Genomic DNA, 23,228 nt, shown 5'->3' with positions numbered 1-23,228 from the left:
ATAGGCTCAAGCTCAATGCCAAGAAATGTATAGTTATCCCCTTTGGGAAAAAATACGTACCCGCGAATTACCACATAGATGGCAGTACACTAAACACCGAAAGTGTGATAAGAGACTTAGGGACACAGGTGGACAGTGGTCTCACCTTCGATAATCACATCGCCATAACAGTCAGGAAATCCTTCTATGTGGCACACCTCATCACTAAGGGCTTTTCATCCAGAAAAAAGGAGGTCATTGTCCCATTGTACTCATCCCTCATTAGACCCATTATAGAATACAATGACCCATTTGGTATGTACCTCTCAAGACATCTGCAACAACTGGAAAGGCCGCAGAAATACCTCAATAAATGAATCACAGGCCTAAAGCAGATGCCCTACACTGACCGCCGTAAAAAACTCCAGCTATACTCTGTCGCATATTGTCTACTCAGAGGCGATATCTGCGTAACATACAAGGCCATGTCAAACCCAGAGCTGTTGGACATGCTACACTTAAAGAAATCCCAATCCCTCAGAGCCACGTGCTCCAGGGATCTAAACCTTGTCATCACAATAAACAAAACATGCTGGAGGGATAGGTTCCTGACCCAGAGACTCCCCAGACTCTGGAATAGACTGCCCATACATGTCAAGCAGAGTGCCTCTTTGGCCCTCTTCAAAGGGAACCTTGACGATTGGATGGGAGAAAGGAAATTCACCCTGGGGATCACATCAGTCACCCTGCTAGACAGGGGTCCAGGGAAGTAAATAGTGTGGGAAGAAATAGCCAGGGAATTGTTATGGCTAGGCTTGTATAGGCCCTAGGACTGATCGACTAGTACCCACCTATGAACCTATAAATAGGTTTTGATTTAAGAAAAATAAGTTCTGATTTAAGGAAGTACATCTCCCCTACCGTCTCACACACACAGGAACATATCTGATCAGGGCTTGCAAGATTGCCTCTTCCACCCAGTCTTGAAAGTCGTCAGTTTCCCCATCTTTCTGCATAAAATCATCTCTGTTCTGCTAGGTGGATTTGCAACCTGCAAAAAATATTTTTCAAAGCAGACGGGATATAAAACTGCTACTAGAAAAGCTGCTAAACTATGTGTACCACTGACTTTGCAGCCAGTGCTACTGCTAAAGAAAAGTGAAACTTTGTATATTAATGTAATTTAGGCTTGTCAAAACCATTTTACTGTAATACATGTGGCTTTTTTGCCCATGAGCAGCTTGTCCTGGCTTTAATATATGTTTTTCTTATCCACAAGCTACTTTTTTAAACTTTGTCTGCTCCACTGTCTTGTTGAGTTACTCACATTATTTTAGCAAAACCTCTCACACTGATGTTTAAACGAGTATATATTTCTTCAGTGAAAATTCAATTCAGCGAATGGCATTTTCATTTCACTTACATCGAACATGCCGTTCGTTGAACTGTTCATACTGAGATCACTGTACAGTGAGGACTGGGAAATTTGCCCTTTACAAACTGTAGTACGATCTCAGAGTTTGTATATATAATTAACAGGGGGTGTGAAGGGTGCAGCCCCTCCCTCACAAGAGCAGATATAAATGAATGGCATTTCCGTTGAAAAGCTATTTGCTGAACTGATATAGACCCATTTAAACCTTCCCTTACCTCCATTGTTGCTGATTGTTTTTCTTGGGCTAATGCATCCATCTGTGAGGAGTCCTAACCCACTCTGTTCTCCTTCTCTATGCTCCCCTGCTCTACCTCCTATTCCCGCCCAATCCCTCATTATCTAAAGTTATACTGAACATATCCTCATTCCTATCCCCTCCACTTCGTACTACCTCACTCTCCAATAGCATTCGCACATAATTTTTACAATTTTATGCCAGCTTTCCTCCACACTCATTATTCTCTACTTCCTCACTTTAATTTACTCTCCTCTGTTGTTCTAAGTTTACAGTCTGTACTTTTATTCTGTTTTCACCCTTCTAGAATATTCACTTCTTCCTCCTTAGCAAGCCGTTCTTCATGTGTACCCTTCCTTTCATAATATTGACAGAAAACATAATACCCATAAACATTTTACTGTACCATCACCTACATAATCATTCTATAATACTGTCTTTAATTCACAGTTTCACCCAACCATGTCACAGTATGCTCTACATTTCTCTAACTATACTCTATTAAAATCTTAACCTTTCTCCATAATAAGGGACCACCCTGCCAGTCATCTCCAGCAAGCCATTTCTACTATCATTTATTTTTCCCCGCATCTTCCTCCCTTCTCCTTTAGCATCTTTTCTTTTTCATTCAGCTATACTCTCCCTTAACTATTCCATAGTCCTCTCTACCATGTTATCCGTTTTCATCTTCATATCTGTTTCCTCAGATGTATTTAATGTCCAACCTATTCACGTTTAAAAACATCTTAAGCATTCAGTTCACTTTGACATAACCTGGAAAAAACAATGTTACAGACCTTCAAGGATGGTTTCTTCAATACTCACCAGATATTGCTGTCATTACCAAAACATGGCTAAAACCTTATACAAAAGATTCTGAAATTCTGTCTCCGGCTGCAATTTAATTTGATGTGACAGACTACACAAAAAAGGGGAAGCATTGCAATTGTATATAATAACTGTCTGAAGTTTCTCACCCCTCAAAAGTAACACACCAAGCTTCCAAAATGCAGAACTTCTTATCTCTCTTCTCAGCGTTAATAAACATTAAAAAGCTTTGTATAGTTGCCCTGTACATAATCTTAGCTTATGAGAAGACATTTTTTGCTGGATAACTACAAGTACTACTATTGAAGGCATTATCTTATGCGACATTAACATTGACTTGTAATCTGTGACGTCTGACACCCCAACTAGTAGTCTAAATTTGTATGGGTTCCAACAGCTGATTCCTTCCCCTACTCAACTCAACAAAGTGAATCATAAAAATTTTATCATTGACTGGATACCTGTCTCTGACACAAGCAAGTATGCTACTAAGGATTATTACCTGATTCCCTTAGTGACTGTCACCCTATAGTTACCAATAGAGAAATGAACTACCAGATAAAAAAAACATAAGTACAGAACCATTCAAAATATCTGTGACTTTCATCCTGATACACTCATTAATCTCCTAAAATCTGTCATCTGGTCTCCACTCAAAACCCTACCCCTAGACAAAGCTATAAACCAATTCAATAATATATTCATGAATATCTTAAATACCTTTGCCCCTGGTAGAAATAAAAGAGTAAAAAAATACTCAAGCCTCCTGCCTGTCTCATTCTACAGAAATGACCATTCAAAAATATGAGGAAGCATGAAAACAATAAGTCACACAACCTCACCAAGAACCAAGTTCAGCTAGACAAAAAAAATAAACTTTACTCTGAATCGCAAGATAATCATAAAAAATCCAGAGATGTTCTGGAGTTAAGAAAATGTTTCAACCTGGTTCTCCTTCCCCACCACACCCCGGTCCGGACTTATCCCCCTCAGAAACAGCTACTAAATTTAACACTTTCTAAGTCAACATCATAGCCTCGCTTAACTCCAGCAATCCCCAACTATTTAATCTACTTCAAAACTGTACTAGTCCTGACATCCAAGTCTTCAGTCTCTCCAGCCTGTCTCCACATCATATGTTAAAACAGTTACTAAAGAAACTTCAATCCTGTTCTCCTTGTGCTGATGGTCCCCCTGATGAGTACTTTAAGCTCGCTGCAAACTCTATAGCATAGCCATTCTCAATTCTCATTAACAGATCTATTCAAGACTCCTATGTCCCTACTGTGTAGAAAAAATATTCATTATTCCATTCCGTAAAGGAGGTAACTCCTCTGAAATCTCTAACTTTAGGTCAATTGCCATCTTGCCCCTCCTTTATAAGATCCTGGAAAGGTGTATTCTTAAGAAACTCCATCAGTAACTGTTGCAAAATGATCTCATAACCCCAGTACAGCATGGTTTCTGACCAGGCCATAGCACCACTACAGCTTTCCTCATGTTTTCCTACACCATTAATAAGTCTAGAAACCAAGGAAAGTTTCTCTCTTCTATTTTTCTACATCTTTGAAAAGCCTTTGAGACAGAGTCACATGAGAAACTTCTGACTCAAATGTCCTCTCTGAGTCTTTCCAAACCAACTCTTCTATGGTTCTGTAACTACCTATTGAAAGATGTCAGTGTCAAACGGCTCTCTAAAACAGGTGTTCTTCAAGGCTCTATTCTCAGTCCACTGCTGTTTAATATTTGCATCAATAACCTATATTGGCCTATTCAGTATGCAGATGAGGCAACACTCATCTGCTCATCTGACAGCCCACTGCAACTACAATCCATGACACAAAATGCCTTTAACTCAGTCGAACTGTGGCTACATCAAAACCAATTTTTGCTTAATCTCAAAAAGACTGCTGCTAGTTTTTCCAAAGTCCCATGCCAATGCTAAAAGTAACGTCCACATTACCTCTTTAATAGCTGTAGAGGTAGTTACCCATAGTAAATTGCTTGGAGTCAGCATAGATGACAACTTAAAGTATGATCTTCACAGACAAAACTGTATAAAAATAACTCATCAAAAGCTAGGTCTGATATACAGCACAGTAAAATGTATTGCTCCTTCTAGTGGAATCACCCTAACACTTAGCATTTATCCTGTCTTCTCTATGGCTTCCATATTTTGACTAACATCCAGATCTCTCTTAAATCACAACTGGAGCAATGCTATAATAAGACAGCTAGATTTGCAGCTAGCATGCCACAGAAAGCTCATCATTGCTCTGCATTATGTGCTCTCAACTGATTAGAATGCCGACATCAACTTGTCCATAGGCAAATTCTTCTAACCCATAAAATGCTATACAACCCCTCTACCTGTCCTTCTTTCTCCTTAGTACTTCATCACTATCTCCCAAATCATCTTCTCCACTCTCAAGACAAAAACCTGCTTGAAATCTATAAACCAAAAAAAAAAAAAAAAAAGTATGGAGCAAAGTTTATACTCACAGTATATATCCACACTATGGAACTCTATCCCAAATTCAATCAGAACTACATCCAGCCTCCATGTATTTAAGTCCTGTCTCAAAGAATTTCTCACTGACTCATGGCTATGGCCATGCACCTCACCTGTATGATCTGTATAACAAATACTTCATGTTCTTATTAATCCAACTTCTTCACAGTCTCAACTGGCTTGAACTACCTCACTACCTCTCCTACCTGCAATTAGCAACTGCACACAAACTAAGCTTCAGACCACCAGACTGCCCTGCTGTTAGCACATTGTTCAATTTCTACCATCCTAAAAGGCCTCGCATATCTGACAATTAGCACCTTCTACTGGTACACAACCCAAGCCTGCCAGATGGCCTTCTTCTACATTCTTATTCAATTGCTACAGCATGGAGTGCCCTTCCATTAACTATTAGAACCACTCAAAATCCTTATGTTTTCAAAACCTCCTTAAGAAGCTACTTTATCTTTTATCTGGAAGTGCACCTGCACCTGGATCTCCGTCTCTCAAACCCTAACTACCACTACCTTTGTCGAAACTGATTTTCAAAATGCACTATGTATTTTTGTCACGTATAAGCTACTAATTCTGCCATCAGAAATGTCTTTGCAAAGTCTTTCTCTTTACCTCTGCTGATTCCTCACATTTGTCAGTTTGTTAGCAATACAATCAACTGTTTAAATATGTTACCCTCACTGCATAATGAACTCTTTTCATATGTTAATTTGTAATTGTACTCTCTCAATATATATATATATATATATATATATATATATATATATATATATTTTTTTTTTTTTTGTTATTTGTGGAGCTTTTCTCAGCAGGCCTCCACTGAAAATGGGTTCATATTGGCCCAGTGGACTACCCTGGTAAACAAACACAAATAAATTGTTGTACCACGTCCAAAAAACAGTAACACCTTTTCCAAATGAAAGTCTGTTTAATTCCACAGTGAATTTGGCAGTAAAAAACACAGTGAAAACTTCACCAGTAAAACTCGCCTCGGCCGTAACAACCTTTACAGTGTCAAAACACAAATAAATAATTATCATACTATCTATACCTTTCAGCTCCTACCCTCTCCCCACTCTTAGGGTGGACTTGTATCTTTTTATTTTTATTTCCTAGAGTAGTAGACTTGCATCTTTTTATTTTTACTTCCTAGCATAATACACTTTTATTTCCTAGCGTAGTAGACTATGCCTCTAATATTTAATTGTCATTTTTTTATTTATTTTTATTTTTACATCACTGATGCCTCCTTATTATATCCTGTGTATTCCACTATCAAACTGTGTGTGTGTGTGTGTGTGTGAGTGATTGTATGTGTGGTTATTTATTTTTTTTTAATTACATTTGTACTAATGTTTTATTTTATGTTATTTAACTCTCTGGAGCTTTTCTTCCCGGTCCTCCGCTGGAAATGGATATTTATTACCCAGTAGGACTTTCCTGGTAAACAGATGTCAATAAATAACAGTAAATAAAATTAACATAAAGAATGAAGCATTGAGGCATATTGTAGTACTTTTTATGTAACAGGCTCAAGGACATCAACACTTTTTTTCAAATTATTGCAAGAGAAATGTAGGTTCACTGCTACAGTACAACACCCTTTTTTGTGTGTGTACTGTATTTCAACATAAACTTGCTTGAGATGGTACAGAGAAAACTTGGTGGATTTCACTTACAGTGGACAACTGGTCAAATTAAAATTATTCAATGTAAATTAGGTGGTCCTTACCTCAGATGAACTGTGTGCTTCTTGGTAAAAGTTGAACTGTTTCACAACCATAATCTGATGAATATGATTGATCTATTTCTGATGTACAGGTAGGGCATGTGCACGTTATTTATGTTACGCTTTAGTTCAGACTAAATATCAAGAGACGATTATGATCTCCAGTTACTGTGAATTTGGAACTTTGTGTAATAATGGCATATTTTTTTATATGTATGTGTGTGTGTCTTTTAGCCCCATCAGTAGTGCATCCTTATCAGAGCTCCTTAACTTGTTGGAAAAGGGAAGCATTTCATCTTCTGCAGCAAAACAGGTAAGAGGTACAGCGATCTCTTACTTTCTTCTAGATAACATATTAGACATGCTTAGTGCTATATACCTAACATAAAGGCAATACAAATGGTAAAACCACCCCAACATGAGTTAAAATGTGACCCTGGGAGTTCTACTTTGATCCACGCATATGCTGTCACAGTTTACTGTTCTGCTTTGTCCTGTTCCAGTAGTAAATGTCTGTACTGACCCTGAAATAAGAATGGCTGCAGAATTTAACTTTCTGAAAATGAAAAGTGATGATTCATTTCAAACACTGGTGGGAAGAGTGACAAGTTTATAGATTGAACAAGTTGTCTACTCTTTGAAATATTGAAGAATGCCGCTGAGTGCAACAGCATTGTTTGAGTGGTCAGGGCCTTCTGATGCTACCCTTGTGCCACAGTGGAAGATAGAAATTTACAGTTATCCATGGCCTGTGCCCAAGTGGTACTGCCTCTGCCCTTTACCAAATGCTTAATCACAGTTTTGTAGACAATGTTGTACATAGCTGTTTTTTTTTCTGAAATAGTGTGTTTTATCTCAGAAACTTTGTGAAATTCCTGTTTGTCATGTTTAACTGAGGCTTTAAAGCTTGTTCTAAATTAGTTTTGTGGATAGTTTATGGATAACTGTATTTCATTAGTTTTGTAATTAACTTACCTTTAGTTATGACTTTTTGGTACTGTTAATGACAGTTGCTTTTCTTGGGAATCACTTGAATTTTACCTTTTAAATGCAATTAACATGCTTATTCAAATCTCAGGGAACTGGATGCTGTATCAGAGTGGAATAGTTTTTTCTAAGTCATCTTACTTGTAGTCATGTGGGTGTGCTGTGTTTTATGTGAGTATTTAGCATATACTTGCTAAACAACAGGAATATTCATGTTATCTCCATCATTTAAATGATTACATTTAAGCCTGCCACTAAACTCATAAGAAACAGAGGCACATAATAGAAATGTTCACTATTTTATGAGCGTAACAGCATTCAGAGTAGAGGATTATTTCCGCAAGAGATATGCAAAACAAGAGGAAAAACTTAGAAGATTTATTATTTTTGTAATTATTTGTATATGCTAACCAGGGTAGAGCACTGATTCACATGGATTACTGTTTGATTAAGTGACTTGTTCAGAGTCACATAATTAGGCAAATGGAGGCTGAGGGAATCAAACATCAGTAGCTCATAGCCTTAATCCTTTATATTAACTGTCATGCTCTATGTCTCAGGAACAGTGTAAAGAAGAGTGTTTCATGCATAAAACAGTGACTACACAGAAGTCTTCCAGAGGAGGTAATGAATTCACCAACATTAACAGAGTCAGGATTTGATGGGACAAGTTTTAGAGAGTGGAAGAAATATTCTGGGTAGGTGGTTATTGTCTGCTACTAAGAACTTGATGCATTTTCAGCTTGGGTATGACATGGGTTTGGAAATAAGATGCACAAGATTTCTATAAAAATTCTCCCTTAAAAATGACAGCCCACCTTCTTTCTGTTACTTTTAGTGCAGAAATAAAATTCTTGTGCCACCCACTATGCACTGTTTAGTTGCTGCAGCTTAACATTTTATTTTCCAAAATTGTAACTAATGGACTTTCAGGAACACAGCAATACCAGTAAAAATGTAAATTGCTTTTTTACTTTTTTCTACAGTACAAACCTACCTGACTTGAAAACTAATGTTTGCATTTACCAGGTTCCGTAATCCCAGTCCAATTGCCTGAGGTTTTTATCATCCCACCACAGTTTTTAAAGTGCTTCAGGGATGTCATCACAAAGCTCATTTAAATGACATTTTCACCCCCATCGCACCCCAGTGTAGTTAAAATTTACCCCTTAGACATTTTTCATATTATATCACCTGGGTTTAGTTTAATGTCCCAAACTCTTTGGTATTATTCTGTTTTTTTTTTTTTTTTTTTTCAAGTCTTGCACTGTTTTAGAAATGAATTAGCCTCGATCTGCATGGTGTTTGGTAAGACAATGCACTTTTTCAGTTTAAGTTATGGCCCACAGTTTTGCATCCTGAGACATGCTAAAATCAGTAAGCACACACAACAGCTGAAGAATAAACTCTTTTCCAAGGAGCTGTTTTTTGGAAAAGTGTATGCGTGAGCATGAAACAGGAGATCTGAAGTAGGGAGTTCATTTGTCAGCAACCTGTGGGTCTTGGATCTGATATCGGATCCGAGCCGGCAACTTGTTTCAAGCTAATGGATCCGAGCTCCTAGCTCCTCCCCTCACCCATAATCCGCTGCTAACCCTCCATGACCCCAGATCTAGTTTGCCGTGCTTGTGGATAGATAGATTCCTGTGAGCTCGTCTAGTACTTGGCAGTTAAGTTTATATTTTCTATCAACTTTCTTATTTTTTCACAAAAATATTAAGTGTGTAAGTGTTAGGTTCCCTGTAGAGTAAAAAATAATTTCTTTTAAGTAGTTTTTTCCCTCCCTTCGCTGGTCGTTAGAGAGTGTGTGTTGTGTTTTGGGGCCTGTGTGTGTGTGTAACATTACTTTTTTTTCTTTAAGTATGGCTGAGGCCCCAAAAGCCATTTTTTCTAAATGTACCGAGTGTGGCCACAAGCTCTCCCCGGTTGATGGCCACACTCGGTGCGTTCGGTGCCTTGGGGTTGAACACCTCACCTCAGGCTGTACCATTTGTGCAGCGTTCAACCCCAGGGCACTGAAAGAGCGGAGGTCGAAGCTGGTCTTGGCGGGACTTTTACCCCCGGACTCAGCTCCGGCCTCCGCTGCTCCCGTGGCTCCACCACAGGCTGTGGTTGCTGCCATTCCTGCCCCCCTTCCTCCGACCGGGACTCAAACTCCCGCTAAAGCGTCGGAGGACAGAGAGGCCAGGAGGGAGAAATGGAGGGAGAAGCACCACAAGCGGCAGGCTGAGACCTCCGTTTCGGTCCTGCCAGCTAAGCGGGCTTCTCCCTCCACTGCTTCTAGGTCTCCTCCTCCTCGGCTCCGATCCCCTTGTTTCTCCCCAGGGCCCGAGGAGGAGGAGGCCCGATCTCCATCAAGGTCATCGAGGTGGCATTCCAGGCCTGCCTCGGTGACCTCTTCGAGATCGACCTTCAGTATGTCCGATGCAGACTTGGACCGGATGATGCGAAGGTTCAACCAGGCCCAGCTGCAGATGGGAGTGCTCTTGCCCCCCCCCCCCTTCGGGGGGGAGCTCAACACCTTTTTTCCATCCTATTGCTCCTTCTCCGACCCGCTATCCGGGTTCGGAGCGTTCGGAGCTGAGCAGCGTTGGAGCCGGGGGTGGGTCGGCGCCGACAGTACTTGGTACTTCGGATCCGACCCTGCCCTCGAGCCTGTCGGATCTGACCTCTCGGAGCCGTGGCCCGAGCTTCGGATCTGAGGGATTCAGTGTGCCTTAGGCTCCGTCCTGGTCGGAGCGCACTGGTCCTTCAGATCCGATGGTCTCGGCGCCGGTTCTGATCCCTTCATCGGATCCGAGTGGGAGCTGACTCTCGGATCCAAGAGAGAGTGGTTCCCCCTCTGCTTTTGATGTTGTGGAGAGGGCTCTGTTGAGAGCATCCGGACCCCCTGTCCTTGTCTCGGCTCCTCCCTGCACTCCCTCTCTGCTGGGCCAGGCTTCCATCACCCGGCCAAAGGGACAGCCTGCTTCAATGTCCCAGATGGTTCCATTGGAACAGGATGTTGCTGGCGAGGCCTCCTTGGACAGCCCCCCCGAGGAAGTGCCCCGCAAGCATAAGTGCAAGAGGAGGCACGTGGACTCCCCTGAGTCCTTAACTGAGGACACGGACTTGGAGGAAGGGGAAGGCTCCCCAACATCACCCCCTGAGGATGTCTCCTTTGGAGACATCATGGAGATGCTGAGGATCAGAGGTGGGTGGTCTGCCCCCCAAGTCTTCCTCCGACGAGTCCGTGTTTCTGGAGGCATTCGAAGCAGGCCCGTCTACCTCTTGGGTGTCCCCTCCGGCCGACCCCTTGGTGGACCTCATTACCATCAGGGCGTGGAAGGATCCAGACACCATGGAGCCAATACCAAAATGCCCGGACAGAATACTAAGCCCCCCCTTAGACCGATCACACTGGAGCAACGCCCCCCCCCCCCGTAGATGCCATGTTGATGGCGGCAGCCACGAAGCGAGAACTAGCTCAGGAGAGCCCCTCAGTCCATCCACCGAGCAAGGAGTCCCGCTCGATGGACCACTTAGGGAAGTGAGTTTTTAGTTCAGCGACCTTCTCGGTAAGGTCTCTGAACTATATGGCACATGTCATCAGGATGCAGCGGGATCTTATCAAAGAATACGCTGCCTCCCCTCCTGAGTCCATGTCGGTGGATGACAAGCAATTGTACTCCACCCGAATGGCCACTCTGAGATCAATTTCAAATACCTCTATGCGGCTATTGTCCCACGCCACAGAGGGAGCCGCTAGGGCTAGCGGAGCAGGCCTAGTCATGAGACGTTAGGCCTGGCTCCGTCATTGTGACTTTGTGGAGCCTTTTAAAGCGTCCTTTGCGAATGCCCCTTTCGATGGTTCTGCCCTATTTGGCAAAACAGCTCGCGAGACACTTGTCCAGAGCGAGAAAGACGGGAAGACGTTGTCTGCCATCGGAGTCTGCTTCTCTGCTCCCCAGCAGTCCTTTTCGAAGAACCAAAAGGGTCAGAAGAAGATGTGGTTCCGGAAATCGCAACATTCTCAACCCGCTCCGGACAACCAGTCCTTCCGTGGCAGAGAAGGAAAGGGAGGACGCCGCCCCAGGGTCAGAGGGGCTCCGAGAAACTTTGGGTCCAGAGAACCTTTCTCTGAATGGCCTACGCAGCAGCCCTGAAGGGTTGCCCGGCTGCTCCACTCTGGCGGCAGTCAGGGGGCGCTTCTCGGAGCACCTAGCGGCATGAGAGTCCATCACGACAGACCGATGGGTGCTTCGCATAATATCCAGAGGGTACAAAATACCATTACTCCATGTCCCCAAATTCAAGAACCTCCCCGATGTACCACCCGATCAGAGGGAGGCCGCAGCCGCAGAAATTCAGCAGCTGCTAAGAAAAAGAGCCATCCAGCCCGTCCCCCAAGACCAGCTCGGATTAGGGTTCTACTCCAGGTTCTTTTTGGTGCCAAAAAAGACGGGAGACTTGAGACTGATTCTAGACCTTTCCCGCTTGAACCTGTCAGTAACCAAGGAAAAATTCCGAATGGTCACTCTTCAATCTATTCTCCCCTTCTAAGGGAGAACAATTGGATGTGCTCTATAGACCCCAAGGATGCGTACTACCACATTCTAATGGAGAGACGATCCAGGAGGTTCCTCCGCTTCCGGCTGGGAGCCAGTCACTACCAGTTCAGGGTCCTTCCCTTTGGCCTCACCACAGCCCCCAGGGTGTTCACCAAGGTATTAGCAGTGATTGCGGCCCACCTGAGACTCCAGGGAATACAGGTCTTTCTGTACCTGGACGACTGGCTCCTGACCGCCCCAACAAGGCATCTACTTTGCTCAGCCAGAGATTTCTTTCTCCGCCTAGCCCCACAGTTAGGCATCACCATCAATGCCGACAAATCCCTTCTGGCCCCGACACAAGTCATAGAATTCATAGGAGCCAGAATAGACACCAGAGAGCTACGAGCCTTTCTAACTTCCGAGAGAATTCGGAATTTGTAACTCCATGTGCGGGCTATCCTCCAATCAGAGACTTCACCAGCGGAATTGGTCCTGAGGGCACTAGGCTCCATGGCGGCAGCGATTACGCTCCATCCATGCGCCCGTCTGAACATGCGGGTACTGCAATGGACACTTCTAGTGCAATGGTCCTTTCTAGCCCTTCCTCTTCACCACCCCATTGGTATCAGCAAGGCTTGCAGGAGGGCTCTATTATGGTGGCTCCAAGCTTCGGACGTCCATACGGGCTGTCCCTTCTGCACCTCTCCCCCTCTCGCCACGGCGACCACGGACGCCTCCCGCCTCGGGTGGGGGGGGGCATTATTCAGGCTGGACGGTCCAAGGCACGTGGAACGACACAGAGACCTCCCTGCATATCAACGTTCTGGAGATGAGAGTGGTGCTGTTTGCGTTGCAAGCACTTCAGAATCTCCTCCCCATAGAAACGATTGCAATTCAGTCGGACAACATGTCGGTTGTCTGGTACATCAACAAATAGGGGGGAACCAGATCTTACCCTCTATGCCGCGAAGCCATGAGAGTGTGGAAATGGGCGATCTCCACCAACCGCTTTCTGATTGCAACGCACATTCCGGGACGGACCAACATCCTAGCGGACAAACTCAGTCGCACCCTTCTTACCCCGTATGAGTGGTCTCTCAATCCACTAGTAGCGAAGCAGATATTTGCAATATGGGGGCAACCCTGCTGCGATCTTTTTGTGTCTCCCTCAAACACCAAATGCGGCAATTTTTTCGCTCTGATTCCCCCTCCAGGGGAAACTCCAAGAGATGCTATGGTGCATGCTTGGCCACCCGGTCTACTTTATGCCTATCCTCCTCTACCCCTGATGCTGCAACTCTTACAGAAAGCCTCGCGGTTGGGGAGCAGGATGATCCTCATTGCCCCATTTTGGCCTTGGCAAATTTGGTTCCCTTACCTGTGGTCTCACCTGGTGAATCCTCCTTGGATTCTGGATCCCAGTCCGGATCTAATCTCCCATCCGTCTGACCTACCGACCCCAAACCTGGACAATCTGAAACTGACAGCTTGGTTGCTCCAGTTCCACTCCTAGTTAGGACTCCCGGTATCTCTTCACCAGTCAAAGCCATCCTTGTGGCAGAGCATAAGCCCTCTACCAGGAAAGTGTACCGCAGTAAATGGAAACGTTTCTCCATCTGGGCGGAGCATCATGATCTAGATCCCTTTACGGCTCCTCTTCCGTCCATATTAGACTTCCTAACCAAACTTTTTCAGGAAGGCGCTAGTTGTTCAACCGTCAAAGTGCAATTGGCAGCCATCTCACATTACCATGTGGGACATGATACAGGGCCTTTGATGTCGGCCAAGTTGTGTAAAATCTTTCTCAAGGGCACCTTCTTGCTTAGACCCCCTATAAAAGAAGCCGTACCACCGTGGGATCTTTCACTAGTTCTTCAAGCCTTGACTGCTCCACCTTTTGAACCCGCTGCTTCAGTAGATCTCAAATTCTTGTCCTGGAAAACAGCATTCCTTGTAACCATCACTTCTGCAAAAAGAGTTTCGGAGCTTCAAGCTCTTTCTGTGAAGCCTCCTTATTTGATCTTTCACCCAGACAGAGTGTACCTCAGGATCAGTCCCTCTTTTCTTCCCAAAATAGCATCAGAAACCAATATAAATCAATCCATAAATTTACCGGTTTTCTTCCCTAAATACCAGAATAAAGGAGAGTACAAGCTGCACTCATTAGACGTTCATAGGCAGCTTCGCTTTTATACTCATAGAACAGCTGGTCATAGACAATCCGACCAGCTGTTCGTTTCCTTTGCCAAATTTAATTTGGGGAAAGCAATATCAAAAGTATCTCTATCACGTTGGATTTCTCAATGTATCCTATTGGCGTACCAAGCCTCTGGGAGACCCGCACCTGAAGGAGTTCACGCACATTCCACTCGTTCCATCTCTACTTCTGCGGCCTTCAAGTCTAGAGTTCCATTGGATGATATTTGTTCAGCAGCCACTTTGGCTTCATCTCATACCTTTATTAACCACTACAAACTGGACGTGATTTCAAGAGGGAGAGCATCCTTTGGCTCTGCGGTGCTTCGCAATATCCTTCCATGATGGCCACCCAAGGTTCAGGTAGCTGGGGACTCTGTCCCACAGGTTGCTGACAAATGAACTCCCTACTTCAGATTAAGAAGTTATGTACTCACCATGACGTTCCATCTGAGTAGGTAGCTTCATTTGTCTGCAACCATCCCCCCCTCCTTCCCCCTGGCCTTCTTCGGATCTATTTTAGTTGGATACCCGTTTTTGGGTATATATTGAGGGGCAAACTCAATCTGAGGTCATGGAGGGTTAGCAGGGGATTATGGGTGAGGGGAAGAGCTAGGAGCTCGGATCCATTAGCTTGAAACAAGTTGCCGGCTCGGATCCGATATCGGATCCAAGACCCACAGGTTGCAGACAAATGAAGCTACCTACTCAGATGGAACGTTATGGTGAGTACATAACTTCTTATTATACTGAAGCTCTTCATAAACAAACAAGTAATTACTCTCAGTTTTGGTCAGTGAAGCATTTGTATCCATGTAACTATAAAAAATAAGGATAGTATGGTATATTGCAAGTAGAATTTGTCTGCCCTACTAGCTCTTTGAAGTGACAGCTGGTAGTTAGATGAAGAAACAGAGGAGATGTGCTGACCTGACAGCTGTTGCACCTGAGCAGATGTTAGGAAGGGTCTTCAAATTATTTTAAAATTACAGTTTTCTAAACTTTATCAGACTGTGTAGAGATGAAGGAGTTCTATATACTTTAAAGGATTTCAGTGGTTACTTACCTTTTAGAGATAAACTTTAAACTAGCCCATAACAAACTTTTAAGTTGTTTACATGTGTTTAGAATAATTCAGTAAAGAAAGAAACATTGGTAGTTCTTCTAAAGACAATCTGAGAGTCTACTGGCTAACAGTGGAAGTTGTACCCCACATTGTTTTCACAAGTCATCAAGATGGGATTTGTCAAACTGACCCCCTTTTCCCTTCTTTGATGTGCTTTAGAAGTTGTTTATACAAGCGAGATAAGTAAGGAAGATGTTGAAAGCAGGAGAAAAACAGTGCCCTAAAAATATTTGATGTTATGTTGTCCCATCTCGCTTTTGTTCTTGCTGGTTGGGTTCAGAGCCTATCCTCTGCTCTGACTCGCCGATTTTACTATAGCTCGAGAGCTTTTACTGGCTCGAGGCTACCCCTTATCCCAACATGCCTAGCAGCAGCTACCCAGATCTTGTTTGCCGCTTGCAGCGTCGAAATTGCTACTCAGGTCGCTGAATTACTTGTCTCATTTCACACAACTTCAGAGGGATCTCCTGAAGGGGCTAGGAGATACCCTACAAGATCCTACAGCTGAGGGAGTTGCAGGCAGGGCAGCTTCCCAGCTTGCCACCTTGACATCCGTGGTTAACTCCTCCATGAGGCTCATTTCTTATGCAGCAGATGAGGTGAGTAGGGCAGCAGGTACCAGAGTTAGCTATGCTCCTGGATGCACCTTTGTCAATTTGTGAAACCTTTCAAGTCTTCATTTACCAATACCCCTTTCAATGGCTCGTCCTTGTTCGGGCCTCAGGTAAAAGAGACTCTCACCAGGTGTTAAACGGATGGCAAGAATCTCTCTGTCATAGAGGTCCATTTTTCCACTCCATCTAGACCCTATCCTAAAGGTCAGAAGAGTGGAAAAATGTGGTTCCAAAAATCCCAGGGATCTTTGCTTGACACACGTGGAGATTTTTCCCCCATGGGCAGAGGGAGTAACAACAATGGAGGACACCACCCTCACAGCAGAGGGGGTCTGCAACAGCAGGGCAACAGATACATTCTCTGCTAGGCCCTTACAGCACTCCTGAAGGGAGGCCTGGCTGTCCACCTCTGGAGGCAGTCGGGGGGCAGACTATCACTGTACCCAGCAGCCTGGCAGTCTATCACAAGAGAAACATGGGTACTGTCGATAATATTCAGGCATTACAAAATTCCCGTTTCTCTGCCCCCCCCCCAAAAGACAAACGTTGTATCCCAGATGTTCCACCTAGTCTTCAGGATCATGCGATCCTAGAGGTTCAAAGATTGTTAGAAATAGAGCCATTTAGGAGGTTCCTGCAGACCAAATCAGATCCAGAACTTACTCAAGGTTCTTTTTAGTTCCAAAAAAGACAGGAAACTGGAGACCCATTTTAGATCTCCGCAAACTAAACCAATCAGTAAAAAAGACGAAGTTCTGGATGGTAATACTGCAGTCCATTCTTCCCTTCTTGGGTCAGGACAATTTGATGTGCTCCATAGAGCTCCAGGATGCATACTACCATATAAAAATAGGCAATCCAGGAGATTCCTATGCTTCTGGTTGGGAGCCAGTCATTATCTGTTCAGGGCCCTGCCCTTTGGTCTCACCACAGCCCCCATGATGTTCACCATGTGTATGGCAGTGGTAGGATTCCAGCTGTTTCCATATCTAGACGACTGGCTCCTCACTGCTACCACCAAGCATCAACTGATCAAAGCACGGGACTAAACAATCCAAACTTGTTCCCAGTTAGGCATCACCATAAACTACGAAAAGTCTGGCTTGTTGTCTTGTCGGTCTATTACCTTTATAGGGGCAGACTTAGATATAAGACGCATGATAGCAAAACTGCCTCAAGACAGGGTGTCAACCATTTATCAACAAGTTTTGTTTCTCATAAAGAAGACCAGAGTTCAGGCAAGACAAGTTTTACAAGTACTGGGCTCAATGGCTGCAGCAGTTACGTTAGTTCCTTTAGCACACTTCCACATGTGGATTCTACAGTGGCTTCTTTTCACTCAGTGGTCTTTCCAGGATTTGCCAATGTCACACATGATGTTGATCATGGAATCTTGCAAAAAGGACGTACTATGGTGGCTTGTCTCCCCCCAGGTGACTCTGGGCAGACCCTTTCTAGACCCCCTTCTGGTAACCACAGTGACCACAGATGTTTCCCAGATTGGGTGGGGGGGCCATTATCTGGGACAGACTGTCCAAGGAATGTGGCAACCTCACGAGTACCATTTACACATCAGTGTTCTAGAGATGAGAGCGGTGCTTCTGGCGTTGCAAGCACTTCAAGACTCTCTGCCTACCGGGACCATTGCAATCCAGACAGGCAATATGTCAGTGGTATGGTACATCAACAAACAGGGTGGAACCAGATCTTACCCCTTGTGTCGGGAGGCACTTTGAGTATGGCAATGGGCGATGTCTTCCCAGCGTTTTCTGATTGCAATGCACATTCCCGGAAAATCCCATGTGATAGCTGACAGGCTCAGCAGGGCTATCCTCATGCCTCACGAGTGGTTCCTGAAGCAAGAAGTTGTGGACTTGATTTTCTGCAAATGGGGCCAGCCATGCTGTGATCTTTTTGCCACTCCCCTAAACAACAAATGCAGCAGCTACTTCACCCTAGTTCCCCCTCCGGGACAGTCACCCAGGGATGCACTTGTTCATGATTGGCCTCCGGGACTGCTATATGCCTTTCCAAATTTCCCCCTCATTCCCAAGGTACTTCAGAAAGCAAAGTCATTGGGTTGCAAACTCATCCTCATTGCTCCTTACTGGCCTCGGTAGATATGGTTTCCATTTCTTCACCATTATCTTCTGCTGGAGCCTTGGATACCCGACCTCCTGACGCATCAGTCAGGCAGGCTTCATCCATCCCTCCAAACTCTCAAGCTGACTGCTTGGTTACTCCACTTCCAGTCTTAGCCAGGTTCCCTAACAGTTCCCCTGCTGTACAACACATTCTAGTGTCCTCCCACAAGCCCACTACTAGGAGGACTTACACTAGCAAATGGAAGAGGTTCTCTTATTGGGTCAAGAGTAATAACATTGATCCCTTTATGGCTCCTGCTCACAAGATTCTTGAATTTTTGTCCAAAACCTTTGAAAAAGGGGCAGCTGAAGCTACTATTAGGGTCCAACTTGCTGCCATCTCCAGTTTTCATGTAGGAGACTTGGGTTCTAATATTATGTCCCATAAGTTGTGCAGAGCATTCTTACGAGGTACATCACTTTTACAGCCCCCTGGACCTCAACTTTGTTTTAGCTTCGATGGTTCTGTCCCCTTTGAACCAGCAGCGTCTTGCCCCCTGAAGTTTCTATCTTGGAAAACCCTCTTCTTGGTTGCTATAACCTCGGCTAGACAGATTTCTGAATTACATGCTTTGTCTATTCACCCGCCATATCTCATTTTTCACAAAGATAGAGTCTCTCTTAGGACCAATCCTTCCTTCTTGACAAAGTTGTTCAGAGTATAACTTAAATCAGTCCATTGAGCTTCCTGTGTTCTTCCCCAATTACAGAAACAAGGCAGAGTATAGATTACACCAATTGGATGTTCATAGACAATAACATTTTTATTTACACAGGACCAAAGACCTTAGAAAATCAGAACAATTGTTTATATCCTTTGCTAACAATAAACTAGGTTATCCAGTTTCAAAAGTGACCTTATCAAAATGGCTGTCAGACACAATCAGTTATTCATATGATCTGCGTAAAAAGATGCTTCCAGGAAGGCCCAGAGGACATTCAACCAGGGCCTTAGCCACCTCTGTTGCTTCCAAGCTAAATTGCCTTTAGATTCAGTCTGTGCAGCAGCAACATGGGCAAATCCTCATACCTTTATCTCTCATTACAAAGTGGATGTGGTCTCCCGGAATAGGGCATCCTTTCGTTCCACGGTCCTGAAGAGTTTGTTCCAGTGAGCCACCCAAGAACCCGGTGCTGGGGACACGGTCCCAACCAGCAAGAATGAAGGTGAGATGGGACAACATAACATAAAGTAGTTATGTACCTACCATAACGTTCCATCTTTGTTGTCCTTCATCATGCTTTCCTTCTTGCGTCCCCCCTCCTTCCACCTTCCTGGAGGTTCGAGAGGAGTTCTTTATTGGTTACACTGGCTGAGTTTCCTGTTGACATACCAGGTTAGTTAACCATACATTGTCTTTTCCACTTTCCTTCCTACCTTGATGTATAACAGCTTAGTAAAAAATTGTTTTTTACTATGTATGTCTAGTGTGGGCTATTATAAACAAGATCTGGGTAGCTGCCGCTAGGCATGTTGGGATAAGGGGTAGCCTCGAGCCAGTAAAAGCTCTCAAGCTATAGCAAATCTGCAGAGTCGGAGCCGAGGATGGGCTCTGAACCCAACCAGCAAGAAGGAAGGAGAGATGAAGGACAACAAACATGGAACATTATGGTAGATACATAACATCTTTTTTTCCTTGTTTTTACAAGGGCTTCACCTTGATGACTCTCTTGTTGACAGTTTATCATTAGAACCAGTGAACATGCTTCAAGCACAGTATTGCCATTGTAACTAAATATAGTTCAAAGTTATAAGCAAGTTATAAACTTCATAAGAGCTGAAATTGATCTTTACTGTGATTCTATTTAACTGTAAAGCTGTTTAGTGGCCTATAATATTAATCTGTTTTGTGCAATGTACTGCAAGCTTTCATCATTTTGTCTTATCCAAACTTCTACCAGTCCTCAGTTCTTCTATGTTCCTCCTGTACTACTCCCCCTCCAGACCATAACTCTGTCTCTTTTTTTTACAGTCCCCTAACTTTTAGCCACGCCTTCCACTGTGCCCTGCAACAGCCTGAAGCTAACTATTCAAAACTCTAAACTGAACAAAGCACCAGTCCGTTACTAGAACCCTGTACAGTTTAAACTGTAAAGCACAAAGTGAAAGGAACAACAACAACATGTGTAGGTTTCTGGCTTTAGAAGCAAATTCACAGTAAAAGTTAATAACCAAAAAACAGGAATTAAGTGCTAGGAAAACTAGTAACCAAGTAGTATGAAGCACAAAACACTCCACCGGATCCACGACGGGTAAAATTTAATAGTGTAGACACAAAGATACATAAACGTTAAAAACAGGTATGTTTTTGTCACCAACTTCTTCAGATAAGCTAAACACACCACCTTCATTTAAATATCATTTCACAGTTAACCCCACCCAATGAAAGCTTACAGTGACTCACAGTTCCTAATTGATTAATTAAATACAAGTTACTGCAACCTTCAAACGTATTTATGTATTTTTATTTATTTATTTACATTTGTTGACTGGGAGTGTCCGACTGGATGTAGGTCCATTTTCAGCAGAGGCCCGGGGAGAAAAGCTCCACAGTTAAAATAAACAGACAGTAGTTACATTGGATTCCATAGCGATTAACAATTTAACATAGCAATTATTTACAACATATTTACAGATGAAGAACATAGTACATCAGTAGACAACTAGAATCTTTATAAGTACATAACAGACATTAACAAATGTTACAATAAAAAGTTCCTGCTGTATAATAAGTACTAGGTTTATGAGCATCTGAGTTTGCTATAATCAAGGTAGTTAGTGGAGTGGAAAGAAAGGTAGTGGTTGGATGGGGTGGGTGATATTAGAATGGGAGTTGCAAGGGCATAGCCAGCATGTTTTTAGGTGCACTTTTAGTAAAGTTTTGAAGTGGGTGTATGATGGTATGGAGGTAATTGTGGGTGGGAGGGAGTTCCATAATTTGGCTATGGTGCAAGAGAATAGTGCTTCACCAGCAGAGTTATTGGCTTTAGTGATCTGCAAGTGATTTTTGTTGCTGGATCTTAGTGGTCTGGTGGTGCGAAAGGGTTGGAGTAGATTGTGGAGGGATGGGACATTTAGTGGATGATTTACTAGTTTGTGGGTGAGTGAGAGTTGATACCATTGAAGGAGGTGAGGGAGTTCAAGCCAGCCCAGTTCAGCAAGTGAGAGACAGTGGTGACTACGGTAGGATGCCCCTGTGGCGAATTTGGCGATTTTGTTGTAGCAGGTCTCTAGCTTGTTTAGATCATATTGTCTTAGGTTGGTATATATTGGAGAGGCATAAAGTAGGGTGGAGATAAGGTGGGAATTTGCTATCGAAAACTTTGCTGCTTTGGTGAGAAGTTGCTTATTTCTGTATAACGCTCCTATTTTTTTTTTCTTTTTTTTTTTTTTCCTAGTTTTTTTTCCTAGTTTTGTGACTTCCCTGTCACAATCCCACTTGATGCTGATATAAAGTGCAATATGCATAACAATTATAAATGAATTGATGTATATCAAATAAATATCAAATAACATGTATAAACCATATAAATCCACTTCTCTATAACAAATTTATACATTTATACCATTTGAGTTGTATACCTTACTTTAGTTAAATAAACGTATAATTGAATAGCACCATCTAGTGGGCAATCATAAAAACTTTTTTGTATAAAAAACTTTTCTCTTTAAAACCTTTTATAAAACTTTTTATATCAAATCATTTTATCAAATAAAAGTTCTTTTACATTCCTTTGTAAGATATATTCAAACAGTTCAAGCCCTGTCTATAACTTAGCATATCTATGCTTTAATACAGGCATAATAGAGATCATATCATTTAAACCAGGTTTTTTACAAGCTTCCAATACTACTTGCCAATACAGCTCTCTGTATTCAACCCTTGTTTCCCATGCTCCACCTCTCGGGTCAATAGCTACAGTCTCTAGAACAAAGAATCCAAATTCAGCTCCCTTACATACACGGGTAAGCTTATATAGGGCATTATTTTCATGTCTCATTTGTATATCATAGAGGTGTTCGTATAACCTCTGAGTTTTCTTTCACTCTTCCCTATGTAAAATGACTCACATATTTTACAAATCGCTAAATATATAATTCCTTTGGTGTTGCAATTCACAAAATAATTCAAGTGTAACTTCTTGTTACGAGATTTTAAATATATTGAGGCTCCTGTTAACAAATGGGAACAGTAATTGCAACTACCACATTTAAATAAACCTTTTTTGCTATTCCTAGAGTTTCCTTCACTTCTTCGTATTTGAGTTCCCATGTCTAACAAATTCTTAATATTTTTACCTTTTCGGTATGTGTACTTTATTTCTTTATCAAAAATATAATCCAAATTTGATATCTTGGCAAAATTCAACCATTCTTTTTCTATAACCTTTCTAACCAGACCAGCTTGTCCATCATATGTGAGTGTAATACCTGAACTGTAGTTATCTCTGTCATTATCTACTGCATCATTTAATGCATGAATAGAGTCTAATTTTCCTAGTATAGGGGCAAACCTGTTTTTTCTTCCCTCTATTACCTCTAGGCTGATTTGTGTCAGCAGGTCCTTTGGATAACCCCTATCAAAAAATAATGTTATAATGTATCTAACCTCTTCTTTAAATGTCTCATCTTCAGATGTCATCCTACTTGCCTGCACCAGTTGCCCCTTTACAACACCTTTCTTCTGGTGTGGCGGGTGAGAACTGGTGTAGTGCAAGTAGGAATTGGAAAATGTCTCCTTACAGTGAATTTTAGATATAAAATTTCCACCAACTTTCTGTATATTGACATCTAAATAGTTCATTTGTTCTTTATTAAATTCATAAGTGAAACTTAAAAAAGAGGTTGAACCATTAATGTAATCAAAAAATTCTTTGAATGTATCTTCTGTACTA

At 42.7% G+C, this 23,228-nt stretch overlaps 1 protein-coding gene across 1 annotated transcript in view; it reads left to right on the top strand.

The window, feature by feature from the left end:
- GATB (glutamyl-tRNA amidotransferase subunit B) overlaps nt 1-23,228 on the top strand; it is a 677,264-nt gene that overhangs the window by 567,617 nt on the left and 86,419 nt on the right. Inside the window, exon 11 of the mRNA XM_044062037.1 lies at nt 6,968-7,046. Coding sequence (XP_043917972.1) covers nt 6,968-7,046 — 79 coding nt within the window. The remainder of the gene's footprint in view (nt 1-6,967; nt 7,047-23,228) is intronic.

Source organism: Protopterus annectens, chromosome 2.part1, assembly GCF_019279795.1.
Source record: "Protopterus annectens isolate FY-2018-M chromosome 2.part1, PAN1.0, whole genome shotgun sequence".
Classification (NCBI taxonomy): Eukaryota; Metazoa; Chordata; order Ceratodontiformes; family Protopteridae; genus Protopterus; species Protopterus annectens.
Note: the sequence above shows the minus strand (reverse complement) of the source record. Positions and strands in the feature narration are given on the sequence as shown.